Raw genomic sequence first — 18,561 nt, 5'->3', positions numbered from 1 at the left:
TCCTTAAATAAAAAATACAGTACTAGAGTTCTTTATCCTAGTTTCTAACAAACTCAAAGTTGAGCTAAAATTGCCCTACTCTATTAATACATAATAAAATCTGAGGAAACACCAAAATAAAAAGCCAATTGCTTTTAGAACCTGAATAGAGTATAGATATAGTATGATAACTTGCCATTTTCAAGAGGGGGCTAAAGGTTGAATTTGTAACTAAAATTGGAATTCCAATTCAAACAACGCAGCAATATGGACGTGGAACAGATCAGGGTGAGGGGAACGTGCAGGTTTCTTTTAAGTGGCAACAACCTTGAACTGATGCAGTTTGAACTATAGCCTAACAGGGGTTTGTTAATCTCTGGAAAAGCTATAGACCAAAGATTCACTTAATCCTGGCCGTAGCGATTTATTCAAAAGTCATGGACTTTATTCTTTTTATACCCTTTCAGTCTGCAGACTGGAAAACCTCTCCCTTACACACTGAGAATTCCCACTGCAGTGAGTGGAAGGCCTGTGTGTGTAAAGAGCACGTGAGCAACGGGAGTTCAGGCCCAGAGAATGAAGGTGTCGAGTTGCCTTGGTATAAGAATTTATACACCACATGTTCACAGCTTCTTGACAGGTATAATTAGTGGTGTTGTCTTTTCCTTTTACTATGAGCTGGGATTCTGATGCAGGGTTTCAAATTTGTGACTATCAGATGTTTGATCAGGTAGCTTTCCCTCAAGGACCTGAAAGGGGGAAAAAAGGTAAAGAGAAATCAGTCATTAATATTCATTTGTCAACTACAATATGCTAAAAATATCAAAAGCATGTGCTATGTGAGAACAGCAAGGATTATTGTGAGCACTATCATTCGTGCACGATTTTACACATATAAAAAAATCATTTGCTGTTTGCAAAGGAAAAAATTATCCAATGAGAATGGAAAAACCAAGGTTATTTCTAAAAATGAAATAAAGAACATCATTTTGGAAATATTTCAAATATAAAACATTTCTTACTCCTATTTCCAGATGACTATACTTTTCTTCAGGAAGGCAAATAACAGATAACCTTTATATTATGACCCTTAGGGCGCTTAGTAGTGCTTTTGTTGAGATACAAGCCTGCAAAGCCTCTCCTTGATGAGCTGTAAGCACTAACATCTCCTCTCTGAAGCAGACATTAGGCCTGTCTTTCCTCCCACAAGGGAGGAAATTCTATCTCTGTTCCATTCAACGTCAGTCTGACATTCCCTGTATTGTATGATTGTCCACCAGTTTGTCATCTGATGTGATTTTCCTATGTGTTGTAAATCCTAATCTCTGCCTATGGTTAATGAGGCAAGATTAGATTATGTTAAGGAGAATTAAGGTGGGATGTAACACCCTTGCTCTGGTCACATCCCTGATTAAATGTAAGGGGAGTTTCCCTGGGGTGTGGCCTGCACCACCTCTTACCTTACAAGAAATAAAAAAAGAGGGGAGCAAGCAGAGAGGGGGGACTTCATACCACCAAGAAAGCAGCACGAGGAGCAGAGTGGGTCCTTTGGACCCGTGGTCCTTCTGCCTGAGAAGCTCCTTGGCCAGGGGAAGGTTGGTGACAAGGACCTTCCTCCAGAGCCAACAGAGAGAGAGTCTTCCCTTGAAACTGATGCCCTGAATTTGTACTTCTAGCCTACTAGACTGTGAGAGAATAAATATTTCTTTGTTAAAGCCATCCACCAGTGGTATTTCTGTTATAGCAGCACTAGATGACTAAGACATCACTTGAAGTTAGAGACCATCTCAAGAATAGATTTGACATGTTGAACACCAATGACAGAAGACCAGATGAGTTGTGGAAGGACATCAAAGATATCATACATGAAGAAAGCAAGAGGTCGTTAAGAAGAAAGGAAAGAAAGAAAAGACCAAAACGGATGTCAGAAGAGACTCTGAAACTTGCTCTTGAATGTTGAGTCGCTAAAGCAAACGGAAGAAATGATGAAGTAAAAGAGCTGAACAGAAGATTTCAAAGGGCTGCTTGAGAAGACAAAGTAAAGTATTATAATGACATGTACAAAGAATGGGAGTTAGAAAACCAAAAGGGAAGAACAGGCTCAGCATTTCTCAAGCTGAAAGAACTGAAGAAAAAATTCAGCCTTGAGTTGCAATATTGAAGGATTCTATGGGGAAACTATTAAACAATGCAGGAAGCATCAAAAGAAGATGGAAAGAATATACGGAGTCACTATACCAAAAATAATTGGTCAACGTTCAACCATTTCAGGAGACAGAGTATGATCAGGAACCGATGGTACTGAAGGAAGAAGTCCAAGCTGCACTGAAGGCATTGGTGAGAAACAAGGCTCCAGGAATTGTTGGAATATCAACTGAGATGTTTCAACAAATGGATGCAGTGCTGGAAGTACTCATTCGTCTATGCCAAGAAATTTGGAAGACCAGCTACCTGGCCAACTGACTGGAAAAGATCCATATTTCTGCTTATTCCCAAGAAGAGTGCTCCAACCAAATGCTATCATTAATGATATCATTAATATAACACAAGTAAAATTTAGCTGAAGATCATTCAAAAGTGTTTGCGGCAGTACTTTGACAGGGAACTGCCAGAAATTCATGCTGGATTCAGAAGAGGACATAGAACCAGCGATATCATTGCTGATGTCAGATGGATCCTGGCTGAAAGCAGAGAATGCCAGAAAGATGTTTGCCTGTGTTTTACTGACTATGCAAAGGCATTTGACTGTGCAGATCATAACAAATTATGGACAACACTGCAAAGAATGGGAATTCCAGAATACTTAATTGTGCTCATGAGGAACCTGTACATAGACCAAGAGGCAGTTGTTTGAACAGAACAAGGGGTATTGCATTGTTTAAAGTCAGGAAAGTTGTGCATCAGGGTTGTATCCTTTTGCCACACTTATTCAATCTGTATGCTGAGCAAATAATCTGAGAAGCTGCACTATATGAAGAAGAACGTGGCATCAGGATTGGTGGATGGCTAACAACCTGCAATATGCAGATGACATAAATTTGCTTGCTAAAAGTGAAGAGGACTTGAAGCACCTACTGATGAAGATGAAAGACCACAGCCTTCTGTATGGATTACACCTTAACATAAAGAAAACAAAAATCCTCACAGCTGGACCAATAAGTAACATCATATTAAGTTGTCTAAGATTTCATTTTACTTGGATCCACAATCAACACCGATGGAAGCAGCAGTCATGAAATCAAATGATGCATTGCGTTGGGCAAATCTGCTGCAGAAGACCTCTTTAAAGTGTTAAAAGGCACAGTTATCACCTTGAAGACTAATGTGTTCCTGACCCAAGCCATGGTGTTTTCAATCACCTCATACGCACTGGAAAGCTGGACAATAAATAAGGAAGACCAAGTAAGAATTGATGCCTTTGAATTGTGGTTTTGGCAAAAAATATTAAATATGCCATGGACTGCCAAAAGAATGAACAAATCTGTCTTGGAAGAAGTACAGCCAGAATGCTCTTAGCAGTAAGGATGGTGAGACTACTTCTCACATACTTTGGATATATTATGAGGAAGGATCAATCCCTGGAGAAGGACATCATGCTTGGTAAAGTAGAGGGTCAGCCAAAAAGAGGAAGACCTTCAATGAGATGAATAGACACAGTGACTGCAACAATGGGCTCAAGCGTAACAATAGGGGGATGATGCAGGACCAGGCAATGTTTCATTCTGTTGTACACAGGGTTGCTATGAGTTGGAACCGACTCTGTGACACCTAACAACAGCAGACTGTGAGAGAATAAATTTCTCTTTGTGAAATCCATGCACTTGCAGAATTTCTGCTATAGCAGCACTAGATGACTAAGGCATCCCCCAACAAATGGTTAATATGCTTGGCTGCTGACCGAAAGGCTGGAAGTGTGAGTCCACCAGAAGGTGCCTCAAAAGAAAGGCCTGTCAATCTACTTCTGAAAAATCAGCCATCGAAAACCCTGTGGAACACAGTTCTGCTCTGACCCATACGGTGCGCCGTAAGTCAGAGTCGATTACCAGACAATTGTTTTTTGTTTCTACTGTTACAGAGCCATTTCTTTCAGAGAGAACCGTGGTCTTCAATATGTTTTTAATGCTACTGATATTTTCCTTTTACTGAATGCAGAGTACAACGTACAAAACAGATTTTGAACAAAATTGCTCTGGTTGATGTGAAAGTGAGGGGCCTAGTAATCTCTACTCTGTGCTAAACCTCTCCCATTGCCAGACCTAAAGCTCTGCCTAAGGCACCTCTGCAGAACCCCTGAGACCTACAGAGTAGGCTACTGTGTTTCTTCAGCATCACCTAGCAAGATATAATATAAAAGCATTAACCTTTTAACTACTATACTACCACTACTACTACTACTGCTAGCTAGCTAGCTAGAATTTACTCAGTGCTAATTGCCATACCTTTGGTTAAAGGTTTTACATACTTTTTCTTATTTAATGCCACTAGGAGCCCTGGTGGTACAGTGGTTAAGCGTTCAGCTGCTAATGAAAAGATTGGCAGTTCAAATCCACCAGCTGCTCCTTGGAAACCCTGTGGGGCAGTTCTGCTCTGTCCTATCGGGTCGCTAGGAGTCAGAATTGACTCGATGGTAACAGGTTTGTTTTTTTTACAGACCATTTTACTAAAACTTTGATTGAATAACTTGCTTAAGGTCACCTAGCCATTAAGCAGAGCTCCAAAGATTGAGTTCCTAATGAATTAATCAATCTTATAGCTATATGTTCCCTTGGAAAACAGAGAACATGACTGCTGAGAGAATGGGACTCAGAACAGATAAGCTTTGTTAAGAATTTGGGTCTCTTTATCTATCCAGAGGGGTAATAGGCCTGAAATACATACCAGCAGCTGTGAGAGCACTGGACAGCCAAAACATGGGTCAATGAAAGACCCATTAAGAAGAATCACCTGCACCAAATGTTCTTATTATTTTCCTCAATTCAATAGTTTATAGATAATTTTTATGGAAATAAAAGCCTCTTTTTCATATTAGTGGTTTTATTGATCTAATTACCTTGCTAACATAGTTTATAGCAATGTTGATGAGGTTCTTTGAAATATAGAGTTCTGTTTTTGGAGGTGAGTTGGGTAACGCTAACTCTAGGCAGGGTGAGACCCAGATAAAGATATCAGTGGCCAGAACTGACTTCCCAGAAAACTCACATGAGTGTGTATAAGGTATAGGGTAAGGCTATGAAAAAGTAGGTTCCATTGAACAAAGGGACAGTGTGGTAGAATGGCTAAAAGCATGAGGTTTTGAAACTCACCTTCCAGGGTTTGAATCCTGGCCTTTTCATTTAACTCAAACCCAAACCCGTTGCCGTCCAGTCGATTCCGACTCATAGCGACCCTACGGACAGAGTAGAACTGCCCCCTAGGGCTTCTAAGGAGCAGCTGGTGGATTAGAACTGCCGACCTTTTGGTCAGCAGCCACAGCTCTTAACTGCTGTACCACCAGGCACCACTTACTAGCTGTAAAATGTTGTATAGATCCTTACGCCTCAGTTTCTTAATTCAAAATGAGATTAAAAATAGTATCCAGTCCTCATAGGGTTACTGTGAAGCTTAAGTAATTTAGTATATGAAGTTCTTAGAAGAATTTTCGTCACATACTGATTGCTGAATAAATGTTAGCCAGCATTGTGTTTACTACTTCTGGTCCAGTTTTTGCTCGGTAACACTGGGTTCCTTGGATTCGCTTTATCAGAATCATCCTTCAGGACCTGGTCGTCTCATTGACTGGGATGGCAGTTCTGGTAGTGATTCCCTGGATCAGATCATCATGACTGTGGCTGCGTCAGTCTTAATGGAAGGTATAGTCAGCAGTGGACAAAATAAAGGAAATGGGGACCTCGAGAAGGAGGAAAAGGAAGTCGGTGAGGCCACTGGCAAACTCCAGCTACTCTGCAAATCTGTTAGAATCTAGCATTGGTTTTGAATGAAATGAATCCTCCATCCTAGATCTAGCAATAAGAGGTCAGGGAAGCTAAAGATTTTGGTCATGACTTCCTCAGAATACTGATTTTTCAAGAAAAGTTTTTCTTCCTTCTTCCTTTTATTTTTTGGGAATCTAGGGTCACCACAAGTCAGAATCAACTTGCTGGCAACTAACAACAACAACAGATGAAATATGGATGTCACTGAATTCACATTTTAAAACTTAGATACTTAAAACTAAATAAATATAACATCCTTTCTCAAAAAAGCTAAGTATAGCATGAAGAAAAAATTGTATTCTGTTTATATTTTTATCATATAGTTTTACAGTGATCATATCTTTTACATTTTAAGAAATATAAGTTATTCTTCTTGATTATCAAATTTTGTGTTATAGAGGTTGGGGGAAGTATAATATAGTTTTAATTCTGTAGAGTTTAAAATTAAAATTAGGCTCAAGAGGCAACTTCTCCATATCCTACTTGTATGTAACCTATTTTCCATTTGTTATCTACCATTTCCACATCGCTAGCTACTCGATAACTTACCTATCTCAGAAAAATATAATTATTTCAAAGTTAGAAAACAGAAACTATATTTCATCTGATACACAACAAAACCATATCTGACAAGTATTTCGCTCTACCTGGTTTTGGTAGCCTGGTCAAACTTAAGAGAAAAAAAAAGAAGGAAAAATTAGAGATTTGTTCCAAGCAAATAGGTCAAATTAGCTTCAAATCTCTTCCCAGAAGGAATCTTAGTATGAGTTAGCAAGTGTAACAAATCTCATTTAATCCTCAAAAATCTGATTAATTAAAAGCTGAACAAGAGATAATGTAGGCCTCTTTGACTGAATTCACCATAAAATCCATGGATGACATGACTTGGTTGTATTTTACTTGCACTTGAAATGGGCACTACTTCATCTCAAGGGGCTGTGATTGTATGTATTACAAGTGCTATCCCGGAAGGCATAAATATAAATTTCACGTTTACTTAAATAGAGCTCTACCATATCCCGTGCAAGGAATAAAAACATAGTTTTTAAATGTCTTTAATTACATGCCACAACATGGATGAACCTTGAAAACATTATGCTGAATAAAATTAGTCAATCACAAAAGGAGACATATTGTATGATTTCACTAATATGAAATACCTAGAATAGGCAAATATATAGAGATTAGAGTTTAACTAGGGATATCAGGGACAAGAGGATGTGGTGTCTAAGGAATTTGGCCATGGAAATTGGTGATGGGTGCACAATATGACTGATGTAATTGATTTTTTTGGAATGTACCATTGAAAAATCTTGAATTGGCAAATGTTGTGTTCTTTATTTTTTTACAATAATTAAAAAAAAAAGAAAAAAAAGTTGGTCTTTGGTATGAGACAATAGGAAACTGTGAGATGATTTAATGAAGATTGATGGACTAGAGAAATGAATTAAGTACATGGCCCAGCGAATATTTAAGGCCACATTCTATACCTCCAAAGATGATTAAATAAGCATAATATTGAAAGCTTTTACTAAGATTTCAGAAGTCTCAGTGGCAACATTTCTTTTAAAACACTTCTGAACAATTTTACTATGGGTCAGTGTGGTAAACCAATCAGGAAAATTGGTAGAAGTCTGTATTATTGAGGATGGAAGAAAAAAAGAACTAGTTAGTGGAAAGAGTGTCAATGTTTGACTGAAGAATAATGGATTGTTATTATTACCAAATGACACAGCAGCTGCAACAATGGGCTCAAGCATAACAATGATTATGAGGATGGCACAGGACTGGGCAGTGTTTCGTTCTGTTGTACACAGGGTCACTATGAGTCGGAACTGACTCAACAGCACCTAACAACAACAATGACATTATTACCAAAAAGACCTCTGAATGAATTCTGTAAAGTATATGACCTTTATATTTGGCATGGATAACAGAGGAGAAAGTTATGGACAAAATGGCTCGTCCATATCCATCCATTCCTATCACTCCATCTTAAGTACAGAATCCTAGTCCAAGGCACCATCATCCCTTGCCTGAATGACTATATAATAGCCTCATAATTGTTCTCTGCTTCCGCTTTTACAGTGTGATAATCCATTCCCTCCATACCAACCACAGCACTCTTTTTAAAATACAAATCAGATCATGTCTTTAAAAACCTGGGCTTCTATTGCAACAAAATCTCACTTTCCTCAGTGGCTTACAAAGCTCTCTGTGACTAGCCCCCACCTATCTCATTCACCTTATAATACACTACTGTCCTCAAAAAGACCCCTGGTGGCACAGTGGTTAAAGCACTTAGCTGCTAACTGAAAGGTTCGAACCCACCAGTCACTCTGTGGGAGAAGGATGTGGCAGTCTGTTTCCGAAAAGATTTACAGTGCTGGAAACCCTATGGGGCAGTTCTACCCTGTCCTACAGGGTCACTATGAGTTGGAATCAACTCTACGGCAGTGGGTTTGCATTTTGGGTCATTCTCAATCACTGTTCCCTAACTACCTGGACTTTTTTTTTCTCTTTCTCAAACATCACATAGCTCATGCCTCCCTTAGGGCTACTGTTTCCTCCTCGTCTTATGTTTTTCTTGGCTCACCACAAGGCTGGCTCCTCTTTGTCATTCAGTCTCAGCTTAATATCTCCTTCTAAAGGTGTGGAGCAGTGGCTAAGAGCCCAGCTGCTAACCAAAAGGGTGGCAGTTCAAATCCACCAGCTGCTCCTTGGAAACCCTGTGAGACAGTTCTACACTATGAGTCAGAATCAACTCGAGGGCAATGGGTTCTTGAGATCTTACCAGATCACCCAATCTAAAGCAGTCACCTAGCCACTCTATCAAAACACTATTTTAACTCGGCAAAGCGCTGATTCCAATTAGGTATTTTTATTTACTTCTTGGTTTGCTTATTAACTATCTCCTTCAACCAGAATGTAAGCACCATGAAAGCAAGGACTTTACTTTGTTTATGCTGTTTCTGTAGCCCATTGAACACTGCCTGACACACAGCAGTACTGAATGATACATATTGTGAAATAAATGTGCTTTTTCCAATGGTATGTGATTTCAGATAAAGACATCTATTATGGATTGAATTACGTACCCCCAAAATATGTTATAAATCCTGACCTCTATACCTGTGGTTATGATCCCAGTTGGGAATGGGTTGTCTCTGTTAATAAGGCAGGATTAGTGTAGAGTGTATATTGAGTCAATCTATTTTAAGCTGAGATGAGGAAAGACAAGATGCCAAGCCACATGAAGATCGCCCAGGAGCAAAGGCTCAAAACAGACAAGGACCTTCCTCCAGAGCCAACAGAGAGAGAAAGCCTTCCCCAGAGCTAGCATCCTGAATTTGGTTGGACTTCTAGCCTCCTAAACTATGAGAAAATAAACCTTATGGGGGCAGTGCTACTCTGTTTTATAGGGTTGCTGTGAGTCTGAATCAACTCGATGGCAATGGGTTTAGTTTTTTTTGGTTTAGAGGTGATATTCAGTTTTGCCATTTGTACATTCTGCAAAGGCAACGGACCAAGGAGGTGAGTGGGGGATGGAATCCAGCACACACTCTTCTCACCTAGTAATGTACCTGAGGATCTGGGTCTGTACAGAGGCTGTTTTATTTGTAATTTGTATAAAGCTATCATATAGTCTGTACCTACCCTTCCAAAGTCTATTGTCTTCCAAAATATCTTATATTTGGGGAAAATATGACTAAATGACATAAAATAAGCAACTATTTTGTTTACGGAGCCCTGATGGCGCAGTGGTTAAGAGCAACGGCTACTAACCAAAAAGTTGGCAGTTCGAATCCACCAGGTGCTCTGAGATAATTGGTTTTTCTGTGTGTGTTTGTGTGTTTGATTGGTTTTGTTTGGATTATTAAATTCAGTGATTCTCTTTCAGCTGTCTAAGAAACTATATAAAGAAAAACCATTTCCTTGTAGAATAAGGCACTTCTCACCTATGACATGTGATTTTGCTGTGTTTGTTGCTGCTGCTGCTGTTGCTGCTGCTGAATTAGCAATTGCTGCTGCTGCCGGCGCCGGGCTGTCCGTAGCTTTTCAAATCGAGCTTCCATTTCTTCCAGGACTTTCGGAGTATATCGGACCACCAGTTTGACGCTGTCCCTAGCAGCCTTGAGTAGTTCCACAGCCTTCTCATGGTGTTCTCCTTCCACACTCTGAAAGACAATCAATGACATGAAAGACATCTCTTGAAGAGGAGCCCTTCACTGTTCTTTTCCCTAAGAGACAAATCTGAAAATAGTACCAGATTAAAATCCCAAAGGTTGAAATTTCAAGAAAGCATGACAAATGGAACTCGACGGTACGCACGCTTATATTTTTTGAGAGGCACTTTGCAAAGTTACTCAAACCTGAATCTTTATTTTGTGAATTTTCCAAGTCTTATCTTTATCCCCAACTACTTGATTTAACTTGAAGTTCGTGACTCTTTCTTGTTTCTGACTTCAGACAGTGGAGGAGTAAGTAGCTGTGGAATGATCAAAAGGCCAACTACCCTTTTCCCTTGGAAACCAATCCTTGAGGACTTTTCTGGACTGCCAGAAAGCAGCACCTCTAAAAGATTTCTAACCAATCACAGAAATTTAACTTCATTGTAGTCTGGGTGTTTTAAACACATGAATGGAATACCCTAAGTATCATGATGGATAGACCTAGCAAATAAACATACAGGATGCTCAGTTAAATCTGAATTTCGAATAAACAATGAATAACTTTTAGTATATGCATGTCCCATATGATACTTGGGACTTACTTATACTTAAAAAAAAAAAAATCTATCCTTTGTTAATCTGAAATGCAGAGTTAACTGTAATTTATCTGACAACTGTATTAAGTAAGAACTTTGATAACCAACCTAGCCATATGCCTGATAATATCACTAGCAAAATTTTCAAAAATTAATTATTTTGACTTGAACATAAATCAGTTGATTTGAAAACCATATCTTTTATCTTGTCATGTATCTCCTGCAAGTATCTCCAAATAACATTAGTTTTTTGCAAAACACTTAACAGTTTCAAAGCCAAATACGGTATGAGGCAGATTTATCTTAGACTTCATATTTAGGGGCCTTAAACACCAAAAAATATATACAGTAGTCCTCCCTTATCCATGCGGGATACGTTCCAAGACCTCCGTGGATGCCTGAAACAACTGATAGTACCGAACACTATATATACTATGATTTGTCCTATACATACATGCCTATGATAAAGTTTAATTTATAAATTAGGCACTGTAAGAAATTAACAACAATAACCAATAATAAAATAGAACAATTATAACAATACATAAAAACTAGTATAATTTTTCTAGAGGGCACTATTGCTATGCATTGAGTAAACCCTTTATAATTCAGTAATTTTGCTTTCAAAGAAATTTCCTAAGGACATAATCAGATATGCACACATACCTAATAAAGTAGATAAAACAGACAGCAAAAAAATAAATCAATTCTTGGCTTTTGAGTTTCAAAATAGGCTTTGAGCATTATGGTGCAGACAATAACTGGGCAAATTGTATTTACTAGGAGTAAACACAAAGTTGATTCTTTTCCTAGATCCTCTAAAGATTCTCTAGGTTGGGATCAGGGAGGATCAAAAGTTGTAAACTGATACCATAGGACCCTAGAAAAGAAGACCCTGCTCCCTGCCCCAGTCAGCTGATCCTCAAGGCAGATGACATGACCCCTAATTTATAAGACTGAAATGCAAAGACCTTCTTGCCTTGCTTCCTAGGTAAAGCCCTGGCAAGGCAGGAAAACTCTAGAGAAGAAATGGCTGTGTGATGAGATAGGGACTGAGATAGGCTTAAAGACTGCTAGTACACCTAAGAATGGCTCTGTAGTGGCAGAGAAGGTTAACAGGATCTGAAGCAGTCTTAGGCACATGAGCAAAGGAAAATAAACAGTGATCTTCGTGGACTACGCTTAAGGCAAGACAGAGTCATCTACCTCTCAGTGGAAACCAGTGGGCGCACTGGATGGCCAAGGACCAAGATCTCCCCAATTCCTGCAATGCTTTGAGACTTTGTATGTAACCCAGAAACAGACACAACACCTGGAAAAAAGGGAAGAAATCCCAAACTGAATGAGATGACATTTTTACAACCTTAGCAGAAGGGAGACTCAAATGTATATTAAATTGAGTTACAGAAAAAAAAAAAAAAGTTATATTTCAAGCACACATTAATTACATCATAAGATTCATAATTACTACTATTATAAAGATTAGGAAATTTAAGAGATTGTGTTCAAGTCTACCAAACGCTTCAGAAAGGTGAATGTGGACTGAGAAAAAAAACCCTTGAATTTAGAGGAGGAGGTTATCAGTGGCCTGGAAGAGCACCACTTCAGTCACTGTCAGAGTAGAAGGCAGATACGAACGAAAGTTTTAAGAAACGGCTGTGGTGAGCCCTGGAGGCAATTTATATGACCACTCCTTCAGCAAATCTGGGTTAAATAGAGAGCCAGTGGTTATAAATAGCCTTTGGGCAGACTGAATTTTTATCTGTGGCTGAAGCCTGGGGAAAATAAGTTTTTTCACTGGTGAACTCATTCTTTTAATTACTCAATTACTGGCTTGGTTATTCAATAGACATTTATTAAGCATTCACCCTACTAGATGTACTCTACTAAATTCTTTGGGAGAACATGAAAGATGGGAAAACTTGGACAATTTTGCTGAATATAAACCCTCTTTTCAGTGTGTTTGTAACTTCTTTGTAATTTGCCCCAAGGTGATTTTGTTAATCTATGGAATTTTCCTTAAAAAAAAAACAAAAAAACAAAACTAGGTGACTTGGTTATCCATACCCATCTCTAATTTCTTTTTTTATATTAAAGCTCACATGTTTGTTTTAATAACAAGGGTTCACTCATTTTCTAGGCCAGATGATTAGTCTCCAGATTTTTTTTTTAGCTTTTCTTCTATTTGCTTTCTTTTTACAAGGTTGGAAATTCTAGGCCAGAACTTTACAGGCCCACTATCTCCACTTAGGCACTCTGCCTGCAATTCAGGGTTGCCACAGGAGGGCTGTGGTACAAATACATAGAACCATTAGGCTCTTACAGCTGGGCAGAACAATTGAAAGAAATATGCTCAGCCCTGCAGAATTGGCAAGGTTACTCACATACTTTGGACAGGTTATCAGGAGGGACCAGACCCTGGAGAGGGACATCATGCTTGGTAAAGCAGAGGGTCAGCAAAGGGGGGAAGACCCTTAACGAGATGATCTGACACAGTGGCTGCAACAATGGGCTCATCAAGCACAGCAATGATTGTGAGGATGGCGCCTGACCGGGCAGTGTTTTCTTCTGTTGTACATGGGGTTGCTATGAGTCAGAAACGACTTGATGGCACCTAACAACACCCTTTTTTACCTCCAGCTCTGCTGCTCCTCACACAGTTAGCCATTTATAAAAAGCAGACTCCCTAGTTTTCAAATCAGTCTTGAACTATTCTCCCATCCTGAATTCTGTCCAGAATTTTGGCCTTGATGCTTTATTTCTGGTATAGACGCTGACTTAGATTCTCTCTGGGGCTCAGCAGGGCCAACTGGGCCCTGATTTGACTGCCTCTTGATCTTCCCCAGCAGGGCACAGAACCATCATGTAGTATCTGGGCAGATTTTCATACTTCTCCCTTTCTACTACTAAAAATGCTTTATTAAAATAATACAAATTATCTTACAGGTGGTCCCTGACTTGTGATGTATTAGAGTTATGACGAACTGCACTTACGACTGTCATTTTTTTTTGTACATCTTATTGTTAGTAATATGTATTACATACAATGTTGCAGTGTGTAATTTGCTGACGTTATCATTTTCATACCAACCCCTAAAGACAAATAAAGATTGGATTTATAAAAATAGTGATAATAAAAAGCAACAATAATAAAAAATAAAAATAAAAAAAAGAGGTAGTTGACTTACATCAGAACCGACTTAAAATGGAGTCATCAGAACAGAACCCCGTTGTAAGTCAGGGACTACCTGTGTTTGACCATATAACAGAAACTAAGAGGTTAATTTTCTGGAGAGATTTGAAGTAACGTAAGCATGTTTTAATAATTTATTATTTCTAACACTCCTTAATTTTTTAAAATTGTTTCAGAAACGTATCTTAACTTTTGTCTTAAGAAATGTCCTGACATAACAAAGCTTATTAAGAAAACGTTCTGCATCCTACTTTGGTGAGTGGTGTCTGGGGTCTTAAAAGCTTGCAAGCGGCCATCTAAGGTGTATCAGTTGGTCCCAACCTCCTGGAGTAAAGGAGAATGAAGAACACCAAAGACACAAGGGAAGTAACAGCCCAAGAGACAGAAAGGGCCACATAAACCAGAGATTTCATCAGCCTGAGACCAGAAGAACTAGATGGTGCCTGGCTACCACCAATGACCACCCTAACAGGGAACACAACAGAGAGTCCCTGATGGAGCAGCAGAAAGATGGGGTGCAGACCTCAAATTCTAGTGAGAAGACCAGACTTAATGGTCTGACTGAGACTGGCGAAACCCCGAAAAGCATGGCCCCTGGACTCTCTATCAGCCCAGAACTAAAACAATTTCCGAGGCCAACTCTTCAAATAGGGATTTGACTGCCCTGTGGGACATAAAGTGATACTCGTGAAGACAGTGCCTCTTAGTCAAGTAGATACAAGAGCCCAAACGGGCAGCTTCTGTCCAGAGGCGAGATGGGAAGGCAGAGAGGGTTAGGAGCTGGTTGAATGGACATGCGGAATCAGGGGTGGAAAGGAGGAGAGTGCTGTCGCAGAATGGGGTGAGCAATTAGGGTCACATAACAATGTGTGTATAAAATTTTCTATGGGAGACTAACCTGAAATGTAAACTTCATTTAACTACAACAATAAAAAAAGAAAGAAAGAAAGAAAAGAACGAAACAAAAAAAGTGTCCTGAGTAGCCTTCTTTTTCCACTGGCTTTTGCCTAATTTAGGAATACTTGCGTATACATTTATGTCAACCCATTGTTGATCTCTGCAAGTGTTTTTAGTCCCTCTGTATAATTTCTGATGAGAATAAAAGGAAGCTTACTCTCCTTCTCCTTTCCCTTGTTAATGTAAGAACAGAAAAGAAGACCACCTTCCCATGGTGATTTCTTCCCATTCCCCAAAATGAGGCTAAAACGTCCACTCAGGATATACCTGTTGATGTGCAAATATTTGTTAGGAGGTATTCCTGGAGCGCTGAAGGTTTATCTCCAATTCCTGCTTTTTTCTGTAATCTGTTTCTCATTTTAACTAAAGTATGTCTTATTGCTAGGAGCCCTGGTGGTACAAGGATTAAGGCTTGGTTGCTAATCGAAAGATTGGCAATTTAAATGCACCAGCCGCTCTGCAGGAGAACAGACCTGGAGATCTGCTCTCTTAAAGATTACAGCCTAGGAAACCTTACGGGGCAGTTGCACTGTGCCATAGAGGGTTGCTATGAGTCGGCATCGACTCGACAGCACACAAGAACAACAACAACACGCCTTATTTCTAGCTAAATTTTAAAAACATGTTTTGAAATACAATAGGTTATTTGTAAGCAGTTATTTTGATCAAAGCTGTCTGTATAAGCCCTCCCTGATTCAGGAATTGTCCTTTATAGTAATTAGCTCTGTTTGAGCAATCACTGAAAGTTTGCTGCATCAGTTTTCCATATACTAACTGAATGTGGTGCTTACGTGATTTGAAAAGACCTAGGAAGACTCCCAATTATAAAGTAAACCCTCTCCTCCGTTTAAAATCTGAAATACTGTATTTTTAGGTTTCATTTCCTTGCTTTAAGAGTTTTGTTTTACCTACTGCCCAATTTGAGAAAGCCATTATCATGAATTAATTTAACAAGTCTTCCTAACAAGACATCTGCTTAGAGTTGAATTCTATTAAGAAAGTGAGGCATAGTGAAGAAAGCAAGGGGATACTAGGCACCTGGGAAATAGTCAGACCAAAGAAAAGTGTGGTCCTGAAGAAGAAAAGAAAACTCCATCTACCCCACGGTTGTTCCTAGGGTAGCTATGAACATTCACTGAAATGAATTAAAAGGCACTAGGAAGAAAGGGGAACCCTGCTGGCATAGTGGTTAAGAGCTTGGCTGCTAACCAAAGGGTCAGCAATTCAAATCTGCCAGCTGCTCCTTGGAAAACCTATGGGTGAAGTTCTACTCTGTCCTATAGTGTCACTCTGAGTCGGAACCAACTCAATGGCACCTAACAACAACAGGAAGAAGAGACACTCCCATCCTGAAAATATTTCTGCTGCTCAATCTTTTTTTTTTTTTTAAATACACGTTGAAATCAATATGGGAAGGAGAATAAAAATAGTTTTAGTACCATGTCCAATGTTCATAAATGTAAGCCAATAAAATACTAAACTGATGGAAAACCATAAGAAGTGAATCTTTTATGTTAATATGTAAAGGAACTTATTTTCACTCAGGAAGCTGGGAAAAAAACAGCTCAGTAAATAACCAGATGCATACTTGTTTCATCAGCAGTTTCATGCAATAGTAAGTTCTAGGAAACTCAAGAGTTAGTTAATTTGATGGACGTTTAGCAAACATCCAGGGACTGGGTGTGAATCAATTTTTAAACCTGGCTATATTCTGCGTTTTCAATAGTTTTTCTGTTTCTACACAGGGTGACATTTCAAAATGGCTGCTATTTCTTGGTAAACTACTTTGGATTGCATTGCATACATGATTTTGCTCATGACATATGCTCTCTCTCCCCTGCAAGAGAGAAACATGTTAAATTTTGAACCTGGCTAGACTTCAGATGGAAGAGATGCCTGTCCTGGGGAAGAAACTTCTAAACTATGAACACTGAGTTGCCAAATGGTCCATGCCCAGGTCCTTATGCAAGTCTATCGCTGTGGCGATTAAACCAAAAACTAAACCAAACCCACTGCCACTGAGTCGACTCTGACTCATAGCGACACTATAGCACAGAGTAAAACTGCCCTATAGGGTTTCCAAGGCTGTAATGTTTACGGAAGCAGTCTGCCACATCTTTCTTCTGTGGAACAGCTGGTGGATTTGAACCACCAACAACCTTTTGATTACCAGTTGGGTGCTTACACAATTTGCTTTAGTAAAGATTTACAGCCTACGGAAACTCTAACGGGCAGTTCTACTCTGTCCTATAGGGTCACTATGAGTCAGAATTGACTCAATGGCACACAACAACATAGCCAAACATAAACCTACCCCTTTTCCACAAAGGTGACAGTGATAGATCATTTTGCTCTTATGACAGTTTTGATTTCAGTCCGTTAAGGTATTTTGATATTATTTTATTTTAAAAGCACCCCCCCACCATGTTCTTTGTTGTGCAGTCGATTCCAACTCATGGTAACTCTGTGTGTTACAGAGTAGAACAGCTCCATAGAGTTTTCTTGGCTGTAATCTTTGCAGAAGCAGATTGCCAAGCCTCTTCTTCCATGGTACCACTGGGTGCGTTCAAACCGCCAGCTTTAATGTTAGCAGTCAAGTGTAAACCACTTGAGCCGCCTAGGGGCCTTTTCCCACCATTACCCATCTCCAAAATAAAAACACTAAATTACTACCAAGTATTACTGTGGTTTTCAAAATATAGTGTTTCTGGACTTTTTAATATAAACAATCATTCTTGATTTACTAATTTTTAGACTAATGAGACAAATTTAGCATTCTCCTTGAAATGGGAAACTTGCTTGAAGTTATTCTTTTTCAAAAGTGCATCTCATAGCACTAGCTGCTTTTCTCTCAAGGAATGTTTATTTTTTGACTGGACATTCTGTGTGTGGAATGGTGTGATATATAGCTATAGTCAGCATTTTTGGCCATTAAAAAAATGCATTGAGTCTTTAATTAAGAACAGAAGATCTCTGAACAAGCTACAGGATACAGTCTGAAAAAACAACATGATTCTTTGATCCTTTCCTTTTCTCAAACACATCAGTTTTTCTGTTCTAAATGAATTCTCTTTTGCTTAAGAAAAGTGATATCAAAAAGTATCAGTTATCCCTTGGAAACAATACAGTAATGCCTCCGATGTCGTTGCCTAAGTGCTAATATCTATCTCAGTACACAGCAATTTATCATCCTACAAACATTCTGCCTCTACTAGACTGTTCAAGGGAAATATGAGTCTTATTTTTCTATCTCTGTGCCCAGCATCAATTATGTGCTTATTCTGCAAATATATCATGAAAAAAAATTATATGTGTGTGTGTATTTTTATTTAGGCTGAAGAGTCAGTACTGCCTGGATTTGAATTTGAACTTCTCCACTTACCAGCTGTGTGATAAGGTAAACTGTTTAATATCTTAGAGCCTCAATCTCCTCATCTGTAAAATGGGTGTCTTAATTTCTTTACAGGATTAGAGTGAACACACACAAAGCACTTGCAAGAGTGTCTAGCACTTTAAAAGGGTGCAACAAATGTTAGTTTTTTGCTGAACTGTTTCCTCTCTGATAATCTTGCTGTATGTAGGAGGCTTGGTGGCACAACAGTTAAGCACTTGCCTGCTGTCATGGTTTGAATTATGTCCCCCAAAAAATGTGTGTATCAATTTGGCTAGGCCATGATTCCTGGTACTGTGTG

The 18,561-nt window shown here is 39.0% G+C and overlaps 1 protein-coding gene across 1 annotated transcript in view; it reads right to left on the bottom strand.

Annotated features, from left to right (window-relative positions):
• Nucleotides 1-402: 402 nt before the first annotated feature.
• The window catches only part of LIN7A (lin-7 homolog A, crumbs cell polarity complex component), a 153,249-nt gene continuing 135,090 nt past the window's right edge, over nt 403-18,561 (bottom strand). Inside the window, exons 5-6 of the mRNA XM_004384608.3 lie at nt 9,911-10,129; nt 403-728 (exon numbers count right to left, since the gene is read on the bottom strand). Coding sequence (XP_004384665.1) covers nt 9,911-10,129 — 219 coding nt within the window. The 3' untranslated portion in view covers nt 403-728. The remainder of the gene's footprint in view (nt 729-9,910; nt 10,130-18,561) is intronic.

This window comes from Trichechus manatus, unplaced genomic scaffold (genome assembly GCF_000243295.1).
Source record: "Trichechus manatus latirostris isolate Lorelei unplaced genomic scaffold, TriManLat1.0 scaffold00125, whole genome shotgun sequence".
Taxonomy (NCBI): Eukaryota; Metazoa; Chordata; class Mammalia; order Sirenia; family Trichechidae; genus Trichechus; species Trichechus manatus.
The sequence above is the reverse complement of the archived record's forward strand: the minus strand, read 5'-3'. Positions and strand labels throughout refer to the sequence as shown.